This window comes from Alligator sinensis, unplaced genomic scaffold (assembly GCF_000455745.1).
Source record: "Alligator sinensis unplaced genomic scaffold, ASM45574v1 scaffold824_1, whole genome shotgun sequence".
NCBI classification, from domain to species: Eukaryota; Metazoa; Chordata; order Crocodylia; family Alligatoridae; genus Alligator; species Alligator sinensis.
This window is the reverse complement of record NW_005842463.1, coordinates 149,359-173,774: the sequence shown is the minus strand read 5'-3', so window position 1 is coordinate 173,774 and position 24,416 is coordinate 149,359. Positions and strand designations below refer to the sequence as shown.

Genomic DNA, 24,416 nt, shown 5'->3' with positions numbered 1-24,416 from the left:
ATTTTGTTCTCCAAAATGCTATTTTTCACAAAAGATGCCTAATATGCAAATAACTATCATTGTCTCTTCATGATTTGGGGATGCATTTGCAGCATTTTGGGGATGCATTTTGCTGTGAGTTACAGAGAAGAGGCATAAGATTTTTTTTTTTTAAAAAGATTTCCTTACTGTCTATCCTTTTTCTTAGGCAAACATGAGATTGTCCTGCATAGTTGCTAACTAATGTGGTTTCTTTTATCAGCCATCATATTCATGTATTGTCCACGTGGTTGCTTCAGTAAAATATGGTATTGAATAAAATACTAATTCACCTATCCAGTAAAAATGCTGTCTTTGAAAAGTGGAGAACAGGAAAATTAGAAACCCAATAATCTGTTCCGTGGACTCATGATAGCGCGAACAACCTGCGTAGCTTTTCATTTAAGAACCCAAAATCACAAAACTGAAGTAAAAGATATTTAGCCATCACAGGAAACTGTTTTCCAATTTAACAGCCCTTTAAACCCAAGGGTTTCAGTCCTGAACACCTATTAAACTGAATGTGTTGCTTTTGGATTCTCCAGATCAGACCAAATCTTAATGTAATTTTACTGTTCCTCAACTAAGCCTTTCCAATATGTTTGTAGGCATTGGCACAGGCAATCAAAGAAGCCAAAGAGCAGCACCCTGATATGTCTGTCACAAGGGTAGTGGTACATAAAGAAACTGAACTTGCCGAGGAAGATGAAGGATAAGTTCAAGGTAAGGAAGCCTTATACTATCAAGCAAAATAGTGCAGGTAAGCTTGAAATACTAAGTCCTATTATGTTGGTGGTTATTACTCACTACTGTCCTTCGAGCAAAGTATAGTTTGAAAGGGAGCATCATCTCTCTTTAGCATGTATGGTTCAGTTTTTTTAATAAGTGCTCAATAGATGTATACATTTTAGTATCAGTGAAGATGGATACATTTGAATAGCAAATTACCTCAAACACAAGATGCAATGCAGCTTTCAGAAGACTTGTAAAATTAATTTTAATCCTGATTTCAAATTTCCTACAAAAATCTTCATTCACAAAGCCTTTTTACAGTGTTTACTTTTAGCATTCCATTAAGTTATCTAACTTTGTGTTAAGACATGTACCTCAGGTAATTTATGCTTAATTTGAAATATGGGAGCCCCCTCCCTGCTCCTTTGTGTGACTGATTTTGTTGGTAGTTAAAAGATTATTCCCACTCTCCAAATTGGACGTAATCAGTATATTTCTAGGTCTCAATCTTGCTGAAATATTTAATCTTTTTCTTTCCCTCTGGAAAAGAGTTAAGTAGTTTGCAAGCTGGAGTTTAAGCTGCTTATCAGTTGAAGACAAAGTAGATCAGAATTCCTCCAAATATTTCACTCATTTCAGTGTGCCTTTGGGAAGTCACTGTAGGATCTTTGATGTTAAGACATTCAAGGCAAGGGGTATTCCTGTACAGTTAAGGAAACTTTCAAAAATTCACATCCTCTTTGTTTGTTTTTTAAAATCAAACAAGAGAACCTTTTATGCTGTAATGAAATGAATAATCTGAAGCACTATAGGCCACAGATCTAAAGTTGACATTTTTAAGAGAGAATATTTAATTTGTACATAGTCCTGTTTAGTCAGGTAATGCCTGGTGTTTGTTTTGAAATAATGACAAATTAAAAATTGTAGTTAATTTTAGACTCTTTAAATTGAGTGTATTCAAATTAATGGATGTTAGCTATGCCCAGGATTGAATTAAGAACTTGAATAAATAGAAATCTTTCTTTGTCTTGCCTAATGAAATTCAAAACAACATAATTACTACTATAATACCTTTCTGGATCCTCCAATATTTTAATTTACAGTCGAACATTTATTCAGTGTCATTCAAAATATAAGATGCTAGTTGAAATGCAGTACTAGTTAATAAAGTAGTAGCAATGCAGATCAAAGCCAGCTGGGATAGACAGTAACCCTAGACAAAACAGAGTCCCATTAACGTAAGTTTGTAACAAATTCACTCTAAGTGATCTTAGCCAAGTTCAGTATTGCATTAAAAATTGTCCATCTTACCTTCATAAGAAGTAATATCCCCATGTATTACTCCTCCTTCATAACATTTTCAGTACGAGGATATACTGGAGCCATTTAAATTATAACTCTGATCAACTAAGAATTTGTAGTCCAGTTGCTTCTATAGTTCCTCAGTAGTATTGTCTGATTTTCTAATGCTGTATAAACACCAGGAAGCATGTGTTGTTTTCAGTTTGTTAATCCAAAATTTTTTCTTTAACAGATTTTAAACTATTTTGTTAGGTTAATATAATTTAATAAAAAAAAATGTGGTATGTTAGTTGCCTTTACAGAAACTTTATTAGTCAAATGGACTGTTTATAGATATTATGTTTTTCTAGGTTTCATCTGGACCACAGCTGTTACTGTGTACACATGCGGACATCTGTAGTCTGAAAGAACTAATCCTCATTGAATTAGGATTAAAGTTAATGCAAATTAGGGCAGTTTGAATTAGGTGATTTAAACTGTATTATAGATTAATAGATTGTAAGGCCACAAGGGACCTTGGAAGATCATTGGGTCCAGCCCCCTGCACCAAGCAGAAAAGATAACTGGGGGTCAGGTGACCCCAGCAAGGTAACCATCCAGTCTCCTCTTGAACATTTTCAGGATAAGTGATTGCACCACCTCTGGAGAGAGCTTATTCCATAGTTTGGACACCCTGACTGTGAAGAAGTTTTTCAATGTTGAGCCTGAATCAGTCTTCCAGGAGTTTGTGGCCATTACTCCTAGTTTTCCCCTTGGCTGCCCTGGTGAACAGTTGCTCACTGAGTCCTTGATGTACTCCCTTAGTGTAGCGGTAAGATGCTACCAGGTCCTCTCTCAGCCTTCTTTTCTTCAGGCTGAGGAGTCCCAGATCCCTCAGCCTTTCCTCATGTGGCTTGCTGTGTAAGACTCTGATCATATGGGTGGCTCTTCTCTGGACTCTCTCAAGCTTGTCCGTGTCCTTATTAAAGTGTGGTGCCCAGAACCGGATGCAGTACTCCAGCTACGGTCTCACCAGTATGGTCTCACCAGTGCTGAGTAGAGCAGAAGAATCACCTCCTTGATTTTGCTGGAGATGCATCGATTGATGCATGCCAGAGTATTAGTTACCCTTCAGGCTTCACTGCCAGCTCATATTCATACTGTGCTCTATTATTACGCCCAGGTCCCTTTCGTTCGTGGTGCTAGTCAGTTTGGTGCTGCCAAGACTGTTGGTGTGTTGGAGGTTAATTAACAGGTATATTGTGTCCTTAGGAACTTGGCAGATAAGCATTGCAAATATCAGTCCCTGCAAGGGAAACTAAGTTGAGTTTTTTGCACCACAACAGAGGCTGTCAGGCACAAAGTAACATCTTTACAAAGTTGAATGTGCCAGCAGAACCTCACCCTGACTAAATCTCAGTTGCAGGTCAATTACACCCATTACAGCTTCTGGAACAGCACTTCAGATAGCTGTTGGTAGGATTGAAGGATGTAGCAGTGGTTAAACAGGCTTATTATTGCCTCCTAATTACTTCCAAGCATAAGCCCACAGACAGAGGCTGTGAATTGAGTCTGTTAAGGGGCTCTCAAGTGTATAGACTATGTATAGCCAATGCCCCCTGCCTTGATGGTCAATGATCATCTATAAACCCTTCACGGGAATTGAAATTTGATTCCATGTGATGCAAATTGGTTAGCATGGTTTAGAAAACAGCACTTCTACAAACAGCCATAATGTTATCCACATAACCAGTGTAACCAGTGAACACCACCATCTGTATTACAAGCATCACAGATACAAAATTAAAGTTTACTTCTCAATCCCTCTAATTAGCTATGAAAATATAAAAACAATGGGAAACACAACACCTTCTCTCACTTTTGTGTATGGTTATTCTCTAGAAAGGAACTACCATGTTATGATCAATTTTTTTTAAATGGAAAATAGTTTTCATTGCAATAATAACCAGCAATTCCACAAAATGCTTATTGTTCCAAAAGGTCTCTGATGCTGACTTTCTTGTGTTAATGAACCAAAATTATCTTGTGTAGGTTTTTAAACAGTGCTCATCACTGCTGCACCTTAGTGGCTTTCAGCACTGCATCTCATAGCATGACTGCAAGTTGTGTTTTATCTTGTCCTGAGGAAAAAAATGCATGAAGGGAATTATCTTGCTTTAGGGTGGTTTAGAGTTTTTAATGAAAAAGTTGCTTTGTGTTTGCCTAATAGAAGGCATTTTCAAAGAAGTACATCTGGCACTTTTGCAGAAGGTGGTGAGGTTTGTCATGGTCCTTAATTCCTGGGTTAGTTCATGCCCCAGTGAGAGTGGCTGCTAAGAGTTTTTCAGTGCAGGAGAAAACTTTACTATTATTGTAGAGTCAGGGGAACATAGGCGTCAAATAGAGCCTCCACCTGGGAGCCTGAAGTAGCCTTGTAGATATAGTGAGCCATGATTCTGAAATGTCTTGAAGAAAGACTTAGACCTGTGAGCTTGATTTAAAATTGTATGGAAAACCAGCATAAAAAGAGAATGAATTTGATTTACTCATGGTAGCCTGGGTTGTTGAGATGAGCGGATTTCCTCTGTATTAGCTGAAACTTCCTAAGAGTCGAAGATTTAGTGCCTATGCATTGCATTACTGTGGTTCAGCTGAGAAATGATGATAATGTGAATAATGGTGGCCAGGTCATTATCTCAGCCTGGAATAATAGAAACCATTACCCATGGATGTTGCTCTGCGTGAGCTTAGCATCAGAAAGAAATTAAAGGGTACTAAATGACATCTGCTCACTACATTTTTAGCACAACCTTACCCAGCTCTTTCTTTAACCATGAGCTGCTCTCATCACATCTGACAGTTTGTCATCTTGATGATGCTGATGAATCTTATCTGGTTTGTGGTAAAGGATAGGGAGAATGGTGTGTCATCTTCCTACTTCTAGCATTTGAATTGTTTTTCTGCCATGTGCTTGTTTGTTGAAAAGGGCTAGGGTGACAACCCATCACTTTGGAACTTCCCTGATGAAGAGGCTAATTGAAGAGATGCATTTTTTCATAAGTGCTTTTTTTTTCGGTGTCTCCAACCATTTTTGAACTGGACGCTGAAACTCTGCAGCCTTTGGTGAGACAAAGGTTACCTTAGTCAGCAGTTCTAAATACTACAGATAAGTCCAGGAGAATGCAAATTGATGTCTGCTGTCTATCCATTGACAGGAAAAGATTATCAATCGTTTCTATTAAAGTAGTTGTATTGATCTGTTTGGGCCCAAATCCAATTTAGCTTCAATTAAGTGAGCTTACAATAGGACTGGGAGGTTTGACACCATGTGGGAAGAGGCTAGAACTGATGTTAGTTGAACTATTTCATGTTTGAAGGAGGAAGGGAATATTCCCTGTTTGAATGATGGGTGGCTATTTCAGTCAGGAGAGGCACCAATTGTTCATTACTCTTTCTCAGACTAGGAAGGGCATTCATCATATTCATAAGTCTTAGTCAAGACTCCTTGATGGTGCCCAGAACTTTTTAATGAGTGGATGTGCTGAACTATAGGAATGCAGGTGACTCTCCTGTCAGAGCTAGACAATGCTGCTTAAAAAGAGAAAGTAGTAAAAGCTTTTGTTGAAGGGCAGCACAGAGGAAAAGAAAATCCTGAAAGCATACAATCCGACTCGTTGCATCCATTAAGATTCTAGTAGCTTTGGGAAGGTCCGATATACATTGTCTGTGTGTAGAGTTGTCACAGCTAGTTAGAAGCCAGTGTTAACAGAGAAAGCAACTGTTCTTTGAAATGTTGTTGTTAAAAAGTGAGATCAACAACAACATCATAGCTCTTGCTCAACTTATATGGGAGTGAAACGAACAGATATGAAGGATTTTATTTAAATTTCCTGTATGGAGTCCAGTAACTTGCTTTTAACGAATCTCTTCGTTAGCTAAGTCATCCAGTGTTGATTACTTGAACTTAAGCTATGAGCAGAGAGTCAGTAAGCCCTTATTCTGAAGTTAGGTGGAAGATAGGACAGAGTGACACCTTACAGACTAACTGGGTCAGACGGGCATGAGCTTTTGTAAGTAACAGACTATTTTAGCAGATGCTAGCATCTTAGGCTGACAAAGTAAGCTGTTGCCTGCAAAATACCTGTCTGAACCATTTAGTCTTTAAGGTGCCATCCTGCCCTATTTTCTGCCTTGCACCTAAACTAGTGAATGTTCTGCCCTGGTTAAAATGGGAGAATTCTTTGTACTGCTTTGTGCTGAGATGGAAAGATCATCCCTAATTCATTCATTTAAAATGCAACCTTGTTCAGTAGGTCACAGATTACATATTTTAGTGAATTTAAATTCACTATTAAATTTTGCAAACAGGTAAAAACAGTATTAGATACAACTGTGAGGGGCAAAATGTTAAACCTAAAAGTTTTGAAGGGAAAAATGTAGAGTCTTTAAAATTGTATCCCAACTTATTTTTACGTTATGAATGATGAAGATCTTTCATCACTCAAGACTTTTTGCTGAAATGAAGATCTGTATGGAAAAATGACCTCTGAAATCTGATAGATAATGTGGTTTTAAGACCATGTTCCTCTCAGATGGTTGTATAATCTTCCTTTCTATTTTTTTTCAGAAATTAAAGAGAAGCCACTCATGTTGTGACTATGAAGAACCTTGTGACCATTCCAAATTGGTAACACTACCACTACACCACTGAAATTTTCAGGTCAAGCAACAATGACCAGACACTCAAGGTTGAAATGCCAACACCAAACTCTTTCTTAACACCCCAGGTCTAAAATTGTTTCTCTACAGTCTTAATTGTATCTTTCTATAACCACTTCTTAACATTCTTAGCTTTTTTATGAGGTTTTTAGAGGGGGTGTTTTTTTTGGTTTTTTACACAGCTATTTGCCATTTTTATAGCTGTTTCTGGATCATATGAAAGTGAACAAAATGTATTCTGGTAAACACTGTTCACTGGAACAGAAATGCTTGTGCAGAATGGAGAATTTTTGACTAATTTAGATATAGTTTTTTTTCCAAGTATTTCAACTGAAGTCTTACTGGAGAAACTTACAGATTTTTTTTTCAGAGTATTCAGGTAAATATACTTTATCAAATAACAAAAAAAAGGACTTTTATAAAAACAAAGCATTTCTTATGATTTGAAAAAAAATAGATTTTTTTTGACTGGATTGATTTATACTGATACCTTATAACTCTCTTTTCTGAAGCTCTCCCCCTCTCCATGATACACAAGTGGTGGTAGTCTGTAGGAGAGACAGAGTTATAATGAAGTTTCTACCGACTGGGCACTGTGTTTAAAAACTTTTGCACTTCGGTGCCAATGCTCAACACTTTGGCTGACACCTTGTCATCTGCAACATTCCAGATAAGGAAGGAAGAAAGGGCAAAAAAAGTCTTTTCTCCCCTTCCAGTAAAAGATTATCTAGGCAGCTTAAAACCTTAGTGCTTTTTTCTTAACATGTCCAACATTCAGCACTTCCATTATTTGAATACATGTGTAGAATGCTTGCTTTCTATTAAATCACATTGTCTACATGTTGGAACTGACATTTCTTTTGAACAGGTATATCTGTTTGTCTACTGAGTAATGCAGGCTTTTAGGATACAGCAGAAAAAGTGTGGGCCTGTTCTTGTGTAGTTCAAAAGTAACACCACTTGGGCTAGGGACAGAAATTATGCATACATCCAATATAAGCGACTGGAAACTTGTTCAAATCTGTAACACAACAAAAGTTCAGTGCACATAATCAAAATGGCCAAAACCAGCTTAAGATAAACCTGGATAGATGTAGTATCCAGACTTAACTGTTCAGGTTAAATTGGTTTATTGAACTTTTGTCCCATATCTCCTCCAGATTCAAGTTAACTCACAGTCCCCCAGCATCCCAGGATGGTTTGCACCCCCTTGCAAACTCCCCTCTTGCTTGATGGACAGGCTAGCCTTGGCCTAAGCTGTCTGCTTCAGCAAAGAGGCATGCTCTAGTGCCTCCCAGCTTCTGGCCTGGACCACTGCAGATGTGGCTGCATTTCTGGAATCAAAAGTGAATGTCTGTTCACTTGCTTATGAATTCAATCTGTGCAGCATAGACTAGCCTGTGAAGATTGAATCAATTCAGCCTTGGGCTTTTTGACTGTCTGTACTTAGCCCAGATAATACTGCCACTGGGGAATACCTGCTGTTCAGTTTGTTTGTTTGTTTGTTTTTTTGGGGAGGAGGGGTTTGCTGATTACTCTGTGTATAGTTAAGATGCCAAATTAGATTTATAGCTGCTTGAAGTTGTATTAAGTGATATTTGCTTTCTGTAATACTGTTATAAAATAAAGTTTGTTTATTCTCTACATACGTCGTTTTCCTTGTTTGTGATATTAAAAAATATCCATGTTTGTCCAGGAAATAACTAGATTTAACTGGAAATGATCAGGAAATAACTGGAATTAAGAGTATGTGGCCGCAAGACATTTCCTAAAGAGTGGAAAGGTTATTGTAGGGTTAGTATTATCTGATTTTTGGACAGCACATTATTGAATACTCTTAGCAACTCTGCCCTCTAGCAGAAGAGCAGTGGCTTTCATATTTTTTCTAACGGACACTTTAATTCGCATACTTCATTAAAGAAATTTTCTAAAGCCAGATTCTGATACCATTACACACATGGAGAAGTACTTTAATACACAAATGGCCCTAGTGACTTGCTTAAAAAAGGGAAACATGGTTTGCAAATAATACATTGATCATAGGACTACTTAAACATTGTTTGTTTTTTCTTCTCCAGTAAATCTTTTTAGTGCTATGCTCAGTTAAGCCTGATACTTCCTGTCAGGATTAGTGTTTTACGTAACACAATCTGGATAACAAATCAACAATAACTAGTATGTTAATTTATATTTACATTTAGGTTTTATGATTTTAGTACTTGTCACAATATGTTGAGAGCTGGTGAACTATCTAATCTCATTTCCCAGTCTGAGCGTCTCCACTATTTTTGCAATCAGTTAAATAGTACAAACGCTTTCTTTACAGGAAAGAATGGAATACAAACACTGCACGTAAATTAGAAAGTTTGTCAGACAGAAAGCAACCAGGTGGGTAGTAAAGTGGGTCAAAATTGGAGATGCTTGTGTTTTTAAAGAAAGCCTATAGGGATTTTTTTCTTTTGCACAGCCAAGGAAGGGGTGGCACTTTTCTGAAGTATTTGTATTTTCCACAAAATGTGTGAGTATTCCTGTAAATAAGTGTTATAAAAGATGGATAAAATGTCCTAATATGTAAACTCCAGAGGGTATGTTGGTATGATCCAGTTGGAAGTACATCTCTTTGATACTGCAGAAGGATCTTGTTCTCAGTGTCTTTCTTATTCATCTGAGTCTCTTCATTATACATTATTAAACACTACAATAATACTGCCTTTTGAGTGTTTTGGTTTTTTTATTTCATTCCTGGAGCTGCAAATACAATGCCTTAAAACAGTATTATTGTCAATGAGAGCTGGATTTCTTCTTCATTGGATGGTACACTGAACCTAACCTTTCATAACTCAGACTAGCAAATTGCCCATCAAGATTGACAGGCCAGTGGGGACAGAGGCCCACTCTCCCCCTCCCATCTGTTTCTCCACTGCACCGCCCCCCCTCCCCCCCACTCACCACCAGTTCGGCTCGGGCCTGGTTCCCCCCTGTTTCTCGGGGGGCCCAGTTCCCCCCCTTTCATCTTGGGGCCCATTTCCTCCCCTTCAGCTCCAGGCCCATTCCCTCCCCTCCCCTGCGCTCTCTCTCTCTGCAGGAGCTGCCAGGCTCCAATGGCCTCATTCACCATGAAGGGGCCCCTGGCTGAGCCAGGTCATGGGGTCATCGGAGCTCAGCAGGTACTGCAGAGGCGTGGCACAGGGTAGCTATGGAGGCATGTGGCTCACCAACCTGTGCACAGGGCATTGGCAGCGGCAGTTGTGGGCTGCACTCAGCCTCTGCTCCCTGCCTCGCTGCTGCGGCTTTAACAGTGGTGCAACACCATATGCCTCGCTGCCTGGCCCACCCAGCAACGGGTCTCACAGGGCACCATGCCATGCCATGCCGCTGTCAAATCCATGGCAGCGAGTTGAGGAGCAGAGTCTGAATGCAGCCCGTAGCTGCCGTCGCCTGTGCCCCATGCACAGACCAAGGGGCCACATGCTTCCCCAGCTGTGGGGCACCGCACCTCTGCAGGAAGCCCCGGGCTCCGATGGTCCCACGACCCAGCCCGGCTGGGGCCCCAGTCACTGTGGATGGGCCCTGGCTGGGCTGGGTTGGGTCATGGGGTAATCAGAGCCTGGCAGCTCATCCAGGGGTGCAGCATGGGGGACACGTGGCCCCCCGGTCTGTGCACAGCACAGAGGCGGTGGCAGCTGCAGGCTGTGCTCAGCCTCTGGTCCCTGCCTTGCTGCTACAGCTTTGACAGTGGCATGGCACAGTTCCCTGTGCTTCCATACATCCCACCACCGCCGCCTCCCTACACCCCATACATCCTGCTGCCTCTGCATGCCCTGCACATCCCACCATGTGCCCTGGAACCTCCACCGCCTCCCGACACACAACCCGCTGCTTGCCTCACTCCCTGGTCCCCAACCACCCCTGCCCTCTCCTCTTCTCCCTCCCCCTACTCCTGTCTGTGTGTCTGTTTGTCCCTAATGCTCCGGGCCAATTGCCGTCCACCCTGTAGGCGGTGCATGCACAGTTGGCCTGGAGCATTACAGACACACAGACAGAAGTGCTAAGGCGCTTATTTTATTAGAATGTTTATTAATAGTACTTTGATGTGATCAATAGGAAAAAAAAAAAAAGCTAGGCACATATTATTAAAAACATAATATCCAAACCAGCTCGGTCATAGGAAATGCTTAGGGCCAAAATTTGTCCAACCTTAAAAAGTTTAAATTGCAGATTTCAAATACTGCTGTTTACTAATATAATTTACCAACTGCTTCTGAGACACTATGCTAAATACTGCTAAATTTTTATCTTTTTTTTATTATTGAGTGGGGGGGGGGGGGGGTGGCCGCTTCTCGGCCGTTTAGCTCAGATGAAGTGTATATTTACATATATAACGTGTGTGTGTGTGTGTGTGTGTGTGTGTGTGTGTGTGTGTGTATGAAATTTATTTGTTCTCTACATGAGTCATTTTTCTTCTTTATGATATTAACAAATCAGTGTTTGTGTCACTTAAATAACTAGAAAACTAGATGCATATAATATGAAAGCACATAGTATAACAGACAGCAAAAAGAATCCCACCAGCTCAGGGTATAATATCACAGCAATGTATTTCAGTACAATTACAGACGCATTTAATGAACAACTGGTCTTCTCTAGTGACTCATTCAGGAGAAATATTGCTTATGGAGGAAAGTGACTCATATGGATCCTCCACAAAGGTTACTTAATATACCTGGGTCTTTGGTAATAGTTGCAGGTTCATTTCAGATGTTCTGCGTATTGTCTCCTGGACTAAAGAACATAGGAACATTTTGTTTAGAAGAGAGAAAAGAGAAAAATTCCTATTCAGGTTCTTAGTGCTTTATAAATAAAATATCCAGATATGAAAACATGGCAAACTTTTGTGTTTTCTCTCTTCAGCCATTTCTTAGAAGACATTTAAAGGGGGAGGAGATTGGAATAAACTAAAATATTAATCTTCAGAATGTTTACATTTAACAAGATGCCTTTTTTTCCTTCCTCTTGCCCCCAGTCTATAACGAATTGCAGTGCCAAATGCTTTCTGAAATATGTATCTGCTGGAGAGGTAAAGACAAATGGAAACTTTCAGTCTGGCCACATAAATCTTCCCTCCAAAATCCAGTTTAACATTGTTACTGTGACAGTATATCACTAATATGAGAGAGGGCAGGAGGGTGGGTTTGGTGAGGAAGTGCTGGGAGCTTGTTGGTTTTTTACATGTGCTTAGTCTGTTTAGGATTAGGCTGTGGTCTGCTCTAAGTGGTTTTAGTATGACCAAAATATATATAAGGACATCAACTTCCATTACAAGACAGCACAGACAGCTCATTTAAGGAGACTTAAATATTAGGATTATATATATAATCCCACTACAGACCAGTGTGTAAACCACCCTGGCCCCTTGAAACTGATTTTTTTTTTTTCAAGCTATGCTTGGCTTTTTGGTTTGTTTACAGTGCTGTTGGGCAGAGAAATACAATAGACTAAATCACTAGCAGCCTTGTTTTATTTTGTTTGGAACAAGGGAATTCTTAAAAAGATAGAGGATGTGGTTCATCTGATACTTTGTATGCTTCCTGTAAAGGATGGGGTAGATTAAGTCTTGATCCAAACTTCAGAATGTGATACCAAATCAGTCTCCAGAGGGTGGTCTGGAATTATCTTCTTTTTTCAAGGCTCCTCCTGTACTGGCACAAGCTTTTTCTCTAAAGAGCATCTAGAGTTAAGAATAACCAGGTTTGAACAGGAGAGGATATGAGTGACACAATGGGCAGCATGCATTTTCTCACTAATTGAACCTTACTGGCTATCATGCCCTTTTTCATATTCAGATCTAAATTATTCAGAGAGAAATTAGTTTTTATTTATCCAGCTTTCATGATCACAAGAAGGAAGCAATTGGTCTTGTGTTTGCATGTTTGGAAAGGCTGTGTAACATGGAGGATTAATATTTAAGTCTCCTTAAATGAGCTGTCTGTGCCACCTTGTAATGGAAGTTGATGTCCTTGGTTGCACCTCAATTTGCATAAAGGCCTACATGGACTCCTAGCTCAGGAAGGTGGAGTCAGGAGAGTAAAGATCAGAGAGAGAGAGAAATGTACATGTAAACAAATGTTGTTCAACTACTTTGTGCTCCCCTGATGCCACATGTTCAGCGCTGTGGGGAACTAAATTGAGTGTGCGGGGCCAGGCCAGGCCGAAGCATCATGGGATCCTGGGACCCAGTCCTAGTATGTGGGGCCAGGTGGGGTCTCGGCATGTGTGGGCCAGCCAAGGCTGTGTGAAGCCCAAACCAGGCATACAAGACAGGGAGGGAGGCAGCACAGGTCTGATCCCAGTGCATGGGGCTCAGTCTGGCCTGTGGACCAGGCCCATGCCACTTATCTGGCCTACATGGCCAAAAGATTGAGCACCACTGTGCTGCAGGAATACAGAAAATAGGAGAAACACTACACCACTCACATCATTCACTGTTTCCCAGTATACTTGTAGAATGCCTATACTTCTAGAATGCCTGTTAGCAATTGCACCTTAACTTCGTAAGTAATCAAGCCTAGAGCATTTGGCTGTAGTAGGCATGACCCTCCAAAAAAAAAAAAAAAAAAAAGTGCTCACTAAGGTGCATCTTATGCAAAAGAAAAAATGTGGTAACTGAAAGTTTAAAATTTATACTAGTGCTTTGAAGATAAGCCTGGAGACACCAGTAAGTTTTTGCAGGTTCAGGTAGAGAGAGGCAAGGAGAAAGAAGGGTGTGCATGGCACCCATCCACCACATGGTATCCACGCCATGTCCACACCACAAGCAACCCTTAGGGGATCACTCTCCAGGTGCCCCCAGATAAAAGCACAATTTATCTTTTTGTTGGTTGTTTTAAGGGGGGGAGAAGAGAAATCCATTTCTATGTACTGCAGTATGTTACACACCAGAAAATATAGTAAATATCTCTCTCCCCTTCCCCCCACACCAAGGGGCAAGGATTTTTTTTTATATCTTACTGGATCAACTGGATAGTTGGGAGAGCTAGTGGACAACCTTTTAGGCATCAAGCATCCTTCCTCAGGTCTGATGGGCATCTGAAAGCTTGTCCAACAGCTCTCCTGACTATACAGTTGGTCCAGTAAGATATCACAACAAACCCTTCTCTCTACAGTTCCTGGACCACGAGGGACACAGCACTCTAGTTGTCTTACATTTTTTTCCTAGTCATCTGGGAAAAAGGGAACACTTATTTGTACGAAGTGGAAGAACGGGAAGTCTGGTTTAAATTAGGACTGAGGCAACAATTTTATATGAATGTATTCAGATGAAGTTGATGCAGAATGGTTAAGGTATCTCGCTACAGCTCCAAAGCCTGAGTTCAAGCTGTAGACGGCTAGCTATTCAGGCTGAGTCATCAAAGATTAACTGGATGTAATGCTAGGCACTTGCATGCTATTGGCTGCAGAAATTGGCATGCCTCATTCACACTAGGCTGATGGACCATTAGGCTCAGGCCAATCATTTGCTTTATTCAGATCAAGCCATGATAGTGTAAACAGGTTTGTTAAGGTGCAGCAGATCCACAGAACAATATGCAGCCATCAGGATGCTTGCTTATAATGTCTGTCAATCACAGAATCAGAGAGAAGTAACCTCTGGAAGTCCCTTCCAGCCCTATCTAGTCCAATGTAATATGCTGTTTCTGCAATCAACAAAATAATTTGACTGGTGAATATGCAAACATTTATATTAGGATTCTTGTGCTGCACAGAATGTAACTTAGGCCCAGTCTCTTCATCCCATAAATATTTGTAAACCTTTCTGATATCACCCAATAGTTAATGTCATTCACGGATATTTATTTGATATGCCTTAATTTGTTTGCATTGACACAAGTACAGGCTGAAAAAAAGATCTCAATACTTCCATTGGGTAGCACAGTTTTTCAGGGCAAAATAAAGAACCAGTATTTCTTTCCATCGCCCATGCTTAGTTAGCATATATCCATTCAGGACCTGAGTGCAGATTTCAATAGAAGTAGAGCAAAGTTAACACTAAGAGCTTTTGAAAAATCTAACCTTTTTATCCATCTCTAAAAAAACAATGCTGATAGCAATTGCCATGATGAAAAAGACCTGTAAATTAGCAGGGAAATATACTCCTCCTTTGATTGCAGCATGTTTTAAAAGGACGTTGTTTTTTTCTTATGATGTTCAGACAGAGCACCTTGAGACACATAGATAACAGATAATAGGCATTTCAGGTAACTTCCAGTCTGAGACAAAGGACCAAGAGGTCAAATAGCATTCAGATTTCTCTGGCAGCTGGAACAAGCTTATTGTACTGTTCTTACTATATCTGTTACAGGGGTATGTTATAAATAAGTTTATTTCCATAAAAGACAAGAGTGAAAGCCTTTTCCAGATCTTGCATTCAGCTTTTGCTCTTCGTGTTCCTTCTGCTATGGCTAAAGTTGTCAGAGCCGAAAGAGAGGCTTATATGTAAGTGACCTGACCTTCAAAAGTACTACAGAGCCAGCACCTCCTGCTGATTTCAGTTGGAGCTGCTGGTCTTCAACACTTCTGAAAATCAAGACATTTATTAGAAGCCTAAATATAGATATGGAAACCTGTCTTTAGCACACTGTATCTGAGTATCCTGAACATTTTTCTACTTTTACATCAGTATGAAGTTCTAAAAGTAGTTATTTCTAAGTAATCACTTTGCAATGTATTCTTCAGCTGTCCGTTGCAATGTTTGGTAAGCTGCACATGCAGATGTAAAGCAACTCAATGCATGGTGCATCTGAGAAAATGGAATGGCAGTTAATTGTAATTTAGTGACCCCTTGGGCATGGAGAATTTGAATGCTATTTGATCGATAGTTGCTTTCCTTGGCTTACTCCAAGGCCGACATATTTTTAGTTAAATTGCAAATAAATTTGTTTATAACAAATAATAAAAAAAGGTGAAATAAAAATCTTGTGAATTTTTACAAGCTAGCTAAAAAAAAGTCTGTTAATAAAAGTGTTTTCTTTCAGGTTCCAAACTAAAATTATTTGGACTGTTTTAAGATAGTTGTTGCTTCCTTCCATGGTTCTGTTTTCTGTTTGGTAGCAGGGATGACGATCTGGATTATCTGGCTACAAAGTCTGCTGCACATACTTCGTGAGTTAGGAAAAGTACACAGAAAAGTCCTTTTCAAAATTTATTTCCTGGATCTTTCTCTCTGCAAATGCCTCTATAGTTTCTCCTCAATTTAGAAAGACTTGTCTCTTCTTTCCAATGTGAACATTTTGAAAAAAAAAAAGAAAAACTTCATGCATCACTCTGGTCTTGTGACTCAAGAAAAGGCCTGCTGAATCAGAGGGCTTTGCTGGCTTTTGGATGCGTAAAGTCATGTAGTGCTACCTTCTCAATGTAAGTGTCTAAGGAATAGTGAGTGGGAAGCTTTTTTTTCCAATGCTGTCTAGTAAACCACCCAATAAAGTATATTACATTAAGTCACAGTCAGGCCTGATGAGCTGAGTAATGTGCTGTTTACTAGCTCTCCTGTGAGAAAACAAAACTGTTGCCCAGGTCTCTTTAGCAGAAGCAGCTGCTTCACTTGCACAGCTCTGTGCTAACTTCTCTCCATTTGATTTTCCCCATGGTTTGTTGATGCAGCTGATTATTTTTAAACGTGCAGAGCTGAATGCTGCTTTGGAACTTGTTCCATGAGGCAACACTCCCATTGGTGTCATTAGGTTCTTGCCCTTGATCTCTCTTGTTTAAATCTTCTTCTAAGTTTACGGTATTGGGTATAGTAATCCAGGGCAGCATCTGGGGGGCTGCGGGCTGTGGCCAATTCCTCATTAACTGGCAAGGAAAAAAGAAAGAAAGCCCAAATGTTAATTTCCAACACTGAACTTTTACATGGAGAACATAACATCAGGAGAAATTTACCCAGAATGCTGAAGGAAATCCTTCCTGGCATGAGAGGGTAATTAAGGTAATATGACCATTGAAGCCTAATTCAGATTGGCTCATTCAAGTCAAAGGAAATACACTTATTTTCTTCAGTGGGCTCTGGGTTAGGCCATAGTCCTTGGACAATTGTCCGGGTTGTGATAGTTTTCTATTTACACTGCAGAAATGCCTTGGGGAGTTCCCAGTCACAAAATGGGGTCTCAGAATGCCAGGTGCTGTACAAATACAATAAAAATGATTAGTGTCTATCCAAGGATGTTACAGTGCAAGTGGTAAGATGGGAACCAACCAACCAATGGGTGCAGCAACCGGTGGGAAAACCTAAGAACAAAACAGAACCAATCAGCCTAAAAAGTATCTGTAACACCAACGTGCTGAACTGTTGCTGAGTATTTTGTAGGGGAGAGCTTTTGCAAGCGGGATTTGAAAAAGGACAAGGTGGTGGTTTTGTGAAAGTATATGGCAGACCCTTCCCATGCTTGGAGGGCAGCATGAGAGAAATGAGAAGGTGCTTGTTTGAAAATTGAACCTGTAGGCCCTGGTTGGAGTAATGGGGATACATTGTCAAAGGAGCTTCACCCAACTCTTACGGAATGTCTAAGGCCCTGTCTGGGACCTAGTTATCTGGCCTTGGGCTAGTGGCTGAATCAGGTGACAGAATTGCAGGTCAATACCTTGGTCATGGGGCTTCCTATAAGAAAGCCTGCTCTATGATCTGGAGGAAAGTAGTCTTTGTAGGAAGAAGTGATAGAGAGCACTCCTGCAATGGCCTGAAGGGAGAGGAGAAATGCCAAGAAGCCTGCAGCTAGAATCTATAGGAGCAAACAGAAGTGCAGCTCCCTGGTCTAATTCATGGCATTTTACAGAAAGTGCCATGAGTTAGATTGATTCTCGCAACTCAACAGATGTTAACTATTGGGTTGAGAGTGTGGGGGATCGAGCTCCAATCTGTAGCTGATCTAGGGGGAAAGGCTGCGTCTCTCCTCCCCCAGCCGCCTCTATTCTAGCCCCTGGTTCAGTCTTAGGATGGGAGAGAGAGAAGGCAGTGGAGGGAGGTCCATTCTTCAGCCCGCTCTGGAGCGGAGGGATGGGTGAATTGGACACCGCACCCCCCCGCCCCGGCCCACCCTCTAACACCTGCTGGCAATCCCTAGAAAGAGCTCCCTCTGCTCTCTTACCCCCCGCTCCCTTCCCATTCTGCAAACAGTGCTGAGAGCAAGGCTGGGCTGTGTCAGTCCAGCCCTGCCAATGGCGTGAGCAGACACAAGTTAATGAATGTGCTCTGCTTTATCATATAATGAGGGTTCAGTTTGTTGCAGGATTGGGCCCTTTTAAAGCACTCTGCAGCATAGCATGCACTTGTGTTGGGTCACGACTATAGAGTACTTTCAGGGGACAGATCAAGTGAAAATTGCCACTTCTGTTTGAGCCTGACATGGCTTTGCTAAATTACATTTGTGTTTGGAAGAGACCCGCTGGATTAGGAAAACCCCGATTCAGGATTAATTAACAAGGAAAGGGCATACATGAAAGGCCTGGAGACAGGCCTAGGTAAGAAATGGTCCAGGGAAATGAAGCATGGGGTTTGTCTGAGTATGTGGACCTTTTCTATTTGTATATAGGGTTGCTGCACTACAAGCCAGAATTGAGGGAGGATCCATTCCCCTGCTGCCCCCAGAAGGCTGCCAAGGGGGGCAACCTAAAAAGGCCCTGACATTAGGGTAGAAGGTGCTCGAGGCTGGAATGGCAGACTCAAGACTCAGTAGGAAGTTACTTGAACAATTTTTGGTTTTGTTGGACGTTAGTTGTACCAGAAAGGTGGAGGAGGGTCTTCATGATTTGACTGGAGGGCTAAATCTGGGGGAGACTGAAACTGGCCTAGCTCAGAAGAGGAAACAAAAGTGTCTGGAGCTAGCAGCAGGGACACAGGCCTGGACTTCTAGATTCAGAAGGCAATAAGGCAATTTTGTCACAGTTCGTTTTGAAAAATCTCACTTGTCCACGGCAAACTGAACAAAATGTGTTTAATCTTTTTGTAGCCTTGTGATTCAGTCTTTATTGGATTTAAATTGGTAAGATGCAATAGAAAACTGTTTCTTTCACTGACTTCTCACCCAAGTGGGTATTTTTTATCGTTCTGACAGCTGATGTTGCTGTAACAAGATCCATATCCACGGGTGAACAGAATTTCAGTGCCTTTGATTAGCTGGACAGAAATAATGATATTTACTGACACAATATTCCTGAAGTCCTGTCGGTGATATGACAGGAGAGTCACAGAACCAGAGGCCTGGAAGAGGCCTCAAGGTATATATTCCAACTCCTTGCATCAATATAGGATTTTTCTAAATTATTCCTGCCTAGTGCTTATCCAGCCACCTCTTCAATACCTCTAGGGAAGGAGCTTCCACAACTTTCCAGGGCAGTCTGTTCCACAACCTCACTTTTCTCATTCATGAGAAGGAAGATTTTCCTGTGATCCAAACCACTTTGCTACAGTTTAGAGCCATTGCCCTCTGGAAAAGGAACAGTCCTTCTCCCTGTTCCTTATGGCAGGCTTTCAGATATTTGAAAACTGCTATCATGTCCCTATTTAAAATCCTCCCCCCCTCCAGTCAAACATTTGTAAATCTCTCAGCCTTTCCTTGTACAGCTTGCCTACCAAGCCCTTTACCATTTTTGTCATTCACCTCTGGACCCTCTCCAGCTTCTACACATCCTCCAAACATATGGAGGCCAGAACTGCACACTGCTGGTTATGCCTCTGGATGAGGTCTTACCAGTGCTAAGTAGAGTGGTGCTATTATCTTCCATGTTTTAAACCTAATACTCCTGCTGATGCAGCCCAATATGCCATTTTCTTCTTTTGCAACTCCATCACTGTATCATAGCAATGATGCCCTCAGCAGTCAGTCATGGAGCCTTGAACATCAGATCCATTTTTACAAGGAAGAAATATTACTTAGAGAAACTAAGGGTTTCTTAGGGTGATACCCTTTATCAAACCATGAGGTGACCATTAGGTCACCTGATGGAAAACATCTTTCATTCAAAAGCTTGTCTAACTATACAGTTTGTCCAATAAAAATGTCACCCTAAGAAGTCCTTGCCTCTGCATAAAACCATTATGGCCACAGCATTACTCATATACTACCATACTGTTATGAAACCATGGCCCAACTTATGGAGAGTTTCAATCAGCCTGATTTTGCTCATGGGAGAGGAAAATCCTGACTAGATGGAAGTTCTGCCAAAAGAGATCTCACTTTTGAAAAGTTAAGAAATACTGTGTGGGGTTACTTCAACTTCATTACTTCCAGTGTCTTTAATAGGTGCACAAGAGACAAACAGAGATGTCTCATTACTAAGATCTTCTTCATTTCAAGTAAAGTTTAATGTTAAATCCTGTTAATCACAATTATTTGACCCTCCCCCTTCATGTACTGCCATTCTACCCTCGCTCTGGGCAACACTGGTTGTTTTCCTGTAAGGGCATTTTAACACTTAAGCTTCCTGATACTGTAGACACTGGATAGTATACCAGTAATACTTTGGTATAATATCATGCTTTTGTTTGTTCATGTGTGAAAAGGCAGTTAGCAGGTATAGATAATTCTTAAGAATCAGGTGAAGGCAGACCTTATTTAGGCATACAGAGCAGGCTTTGTTAGCTGGTAAGTTTAGCATCCGAAAAAAGTACCTTTGGCTGTTTGTGTAATTGTTTTAAGAGCCTGGAGCTCACTTATTGTATGTACACAGACACTTATTACTGCAAAGTCCAAAGGTTCAGAAACGTAGAGACGTTATAGATAACGGGAATTGATTCATCTGCATATTTCTTTATGTATGGGCTGATTTACATGAAGGGCTACATCAAATGTGTCTCAGTTATCAGAATTTAGAACCTGACACATAGCCGAAACTTGGGTTGAGCCTAGGAATATAAACTGCTGTGTCCCTGGCTGGCTTTGGCAACTTCCTGGACTGGTCTCCAAATAACTTCACAAGCTTTTTCCTGCTTGTTGTGGAATGACAGAGGACTGTGGTTGCATTGTAGCCATGTGCTGGCTGTAGTATATCTGGCCCTTTCCTGCTCTGGGTGGGCTTATAGACCCTGATGAGAAGCCCAGTTCTGGCTGCTGCTCTTTTTCTTCTCTAGTTGACTTCAGCTCCCTAGTTATGGTCTACCAGAGACTTTGGTTCAGAGTGGCAAGGAAAGCACTTCTCCTTGTCATGCTAGTCATTGCAGAGTCTGAGTCTAAAGGGAAAGATAATGATTCATGGACTCCTGATGAGCTGCTGCAGATGCAGGGCCCTAGAGATCAAACCAGTACAGTGTGTGTACCTACAGTGGCCCTGATGTTGGAGGTGTGTATAATCTCAGTTTATGTAATGAGGATGCTTAAGCTTCTTAGGAAGGAATAGGGCAAAAAGCAGCTAATTCCAGGAGCCTCCTTGGGTTCAACAGTCACATGAGCAGGTCTGAGACAGACCACAGCACAGCTGACCTCTAGCAATCCTTTGGAGTTAATAGATCACTCATTCCCATAGGAAGAATCAGTAGCATGGTTGTGACAGTGCCAACTGGTGTCACAGGCAGCTGGTATCAGATGCAACAAAACTCACTTAACTCAGAAAAAAATTGGCAAAGGAGGAGATAGCATCAGACACAATTACTCTACAGCTATGATGTTGGGGTTTTGACAAGATTTGTTGCGGTTTTTTAAATGCAGAATTGTGTGCCTGGCTTACGTGAATGTGTTCAGAATACAGAGCTAGTGACTCTGGGTAATTCTTTTATTGCTTCTGTACATTACTCTTAGAAAAATTAGGACCATCTCTGTGGGCTTGATTAATGCTCACTGGCCATTCTAAATTGTTCACTTCTCACCACCCCAACTTGGTATTGTCACTTTGATTGCTACAACATTTCTCTTTTTAACTACTTATCCCCCCTTTACAATTATCACATCCTCCAGAGCATATACCATCAAATTATTTCATGATTGTGCATCAAATATTGTATGCAGATTTTTCAAGGATGGCAGTAGTTTAGTTCTAGCCTGCTATATCCAACCTAATTCAACAAGGAAGAACACAAGCAAAAGAGACTGTCAATGGCTATCAGCAGCAAAAATGTTACCAGATTTCTCTGATATCCACTGTATCTTATTAGACACTGGAATGCAGTGGAGTCTGTGACCTCTGAGGATCTAAGAAAGCAGCTCAGGAGTTTACATTCTTTACCATGCAAAAAATATGAGGCTAAGAGATGCAACAATACTATTTAAGAACCTAAATTATAATTGAAATTGATGGGAATTAGCTTAATTCAAAGTCCACTGAAATCAAAAGGAGTCTCTCTCAGTCCTGAATGTGCTATAGATTTGGTCATAACAGCTTTCATTTAAACCCAGCAGCCTCAAGTGAAAGTGGCAACACTTATAAGCAGGGTTTGAATTATGGGGGAGCTGAGTGGAGCTGAGCCCCACCACGGGACGGTCAGCCCCTGGCCTGCCTTGTGTCTTTCTAAGCAGCCCAGGCAGGGGCGGCAGTGGCTGCTTCTGGCTGTCACTGCCACTGGCCCCAGGCCCATGGTACTGGCAGGGACCTGTGCGCACAGGCCAGACCCCAGCCAACTTCTTTTGCACACTCCCTCAAGAGTCTAAGTGTAATTTGAACCCTGCTTATAAATGCCCATACGGCTCAGGTTTCAATGGAAGCCAGGTCTTTCTAGCTAGGAACAGACATTACACACAAACTGGTTTAAGTGATGAGAAACTGATTTAAACCTGTAACAGGACATAAGTTCAGTGCACATAAACCAGTTTCAAAATGGCTGAAACTGGTTTAAGATAAACTTGGTTGAATTTAATATCAGACTTAACTGATTTGGGTCAAACCGGTTTATGCAATGTCTGTCCCAGACCCCTTTCTGGTTTCAGTTAAACCAGAGTCCCCCAGCATCCCAGATGCTTTGCAGCCCTGAGCTGGGCTGTCTGCTCTAGAGAACAGGGCTGGCCCCACCCCTCTACTCCCTAGCCAGAGGTCTGGCGGAGACTGCAGGCAGAGCAGACTCTGCCTGGCTTCCTCCTGCTCTCCCCCCCCCCCCCCCCGCCTCCCTCCTTCCTATCTCTCACAGCATGGACCCCAGCTACATGGACCCTAGCCAGCATGTGATATATTAGCTAATGCTAAGAGGTGTCTGTGTGTGTGTCTCCAATTTCACTGGGACAGGACAAAGGCAGACAGGACAGTGTCTGTTTAAGGCTTTTTGGAGCTATTCAACAGGTCAGCTGGTAATGTCCCTCCATTCCTTCCTTCCTTGGAAAAAGCTGTTTAAGAAAAGCTTAAACTAATGAGAGAGGCTTTTGTTTTGTTAATGGTCTGATAAACGCTGTGTTATCAGCCCCCTGCTGGCTCTCTCACCTGCCAGGTTTGCAAACAGAATGAAGAAGCAGGGAGAGGGAGACTGTATGATCAACAGGCCTGGTCATGCCCCTCCTCAGCTCAGGACTGTGGAAGGAAAAGGAGGGCTTTTCTAGCGCCCCACAGCTTCAAGCCTGAGCCACTGTAGGCACATGCCTGCATTTCCTCAGTCCAGAGGGAATGTCTGTGCAGTTGAAAACAGATTCAACCTAGGCAGGTTAGACTAACCTGCAACGATTGAATCAATTCAGGCTCAGGCTTTTTTGAATGTCTGTTCCCAGCTGCTAAGATAGTTTGGGGTGGCACAGCAGAGAATGGGAAGCCCCTTTTTTAAAAAAAAAAAAAACAGGCTATAAATTTAATAATCAAACACACAGGACTGACTCATTCAATAGCGGAAGTCTTATACAGCAAAGGCCCAAAAGGAACTGGTCTGTAGTCTAGCCAGCCACAGTATAGTTTCTACTTTGTGGTTTCTTGTAATAAAAATGGGTGTAACCCTTTTCCATGCCTCTAGTCAGTAAAATTGTCTGGTTTAAATGCAGTTTCAGTCTAAAATCCCAAGCTGTGGTTTTAAGCCATCCTTCAGTTGACTTAAAATGGGGCACAGTGACTTCAGAAGTCTTGGGTAAGTTTTGTCTTTTGCATCCCAGTTTCCTGTAACTTAGTATACAAAAGGAGTATTTTGTTACACACAAACCTGTCTGCCTACCCACTTGTCCTCAGGGGGCTGACTCACCCTCCAAGAGCTTGATCCTGAAGTAGGCAATGAGCAGGAGGAGAAGCAAAGTCACCGGCAGGAAAATCCCAGTAAAGAGAACCCAGCCCGGTAGCTCCTTTACAAATATGAACAGTGGGCTGTCCATGGCTGGTCTTGTCCCACAGCCTTGCTGGAGAAGTTTCTCTGGCACTGTTCTGCCTTGTTCTCCTCTGTTTTGCTCTACTTCCACTCTCTGCCCTTTGCTCAGTCCATTATCACTTTTTCTGAACTTTGCTTTGTTTGTACAGGCCTGTGATTTCTAATGGAGTTGTAGCTGGGTTATATGGTTACTCAGCCAGAGTTTAAAAGGGCATGTTGGAGTGTTCTGTGACTGTGAAATGTGTGGTTATGCTTTTTCTTTCCTTGCATTTTAGCAGTGTTTTAGTCCATGGGTGTTTAAGCACCAAGTATTTTTCCTCTCCTGGTATTACAGTATTATCATTTGGCTTACAGAACAGCTGAAAGCCTTGATCAAGATCAGCTGTGCCTACAATGTGCACTCTACTCACTCTCTTGA

At 41.4% G+C, this 24,416-nt stretch overlaps 1 protein-coding gene and 1 long non-coding RNA gene across 31 annotated transcripts in view; one reads left to right on the top strand and one right to left on the bottom strand.

Moving 5' to 3' along the window:
- EPB41L2 (erythrocyte membrane protein band 4.1 like 2) overlaps positions 1-7,405 on the top strand; it is a 230,308-nt gene extending 222,903 nt beyond the window's left edge. For 24 of the 30 annotated variants that reach the window (XR_003095729.1, XR_003095733.1, XR_003095751.1 and 21 more), the window contains 2 exons: positions 627-741; positions 6,659-7,405. Coding sequence is in view for 6 of the 30 variants with exons in the window: in XM_006030781.2 (XP_006030843.1) it covers positions 627-734 (108 nt within the window). In the remaining 24 variants the exon portion in view is untranslated. Of the gene's footprint in view, positions 1-626; positions 742-2,402; positions 2,641-3,214; positions 3,287-6,658 lie in introns of those variants that run through there. The other 6 variants (XR_003095735.1, XR_003095732.1, XR_003095734.1 and 3 more) reach the window with 4 other exon arrangements.
- Positions 7,406-14,584: 7,179 nt separating this feature from the next.
- Positions 14,585-24,062, bottom strand: LOC112551439. Its single transcript, XR_003095752.1, has 2 exons — positions 23,879-24,062; positions 14,585-16,599 (listed from the first exon to the last, which is right to left on the bottom strand). It is a non-coding gene; the product is annotated as an uncharacterized LOC112551439 (long non-coding RNA).
- Between the last annotated feature and the right edge of the window lie 354 nt (positions 24,063-24,416).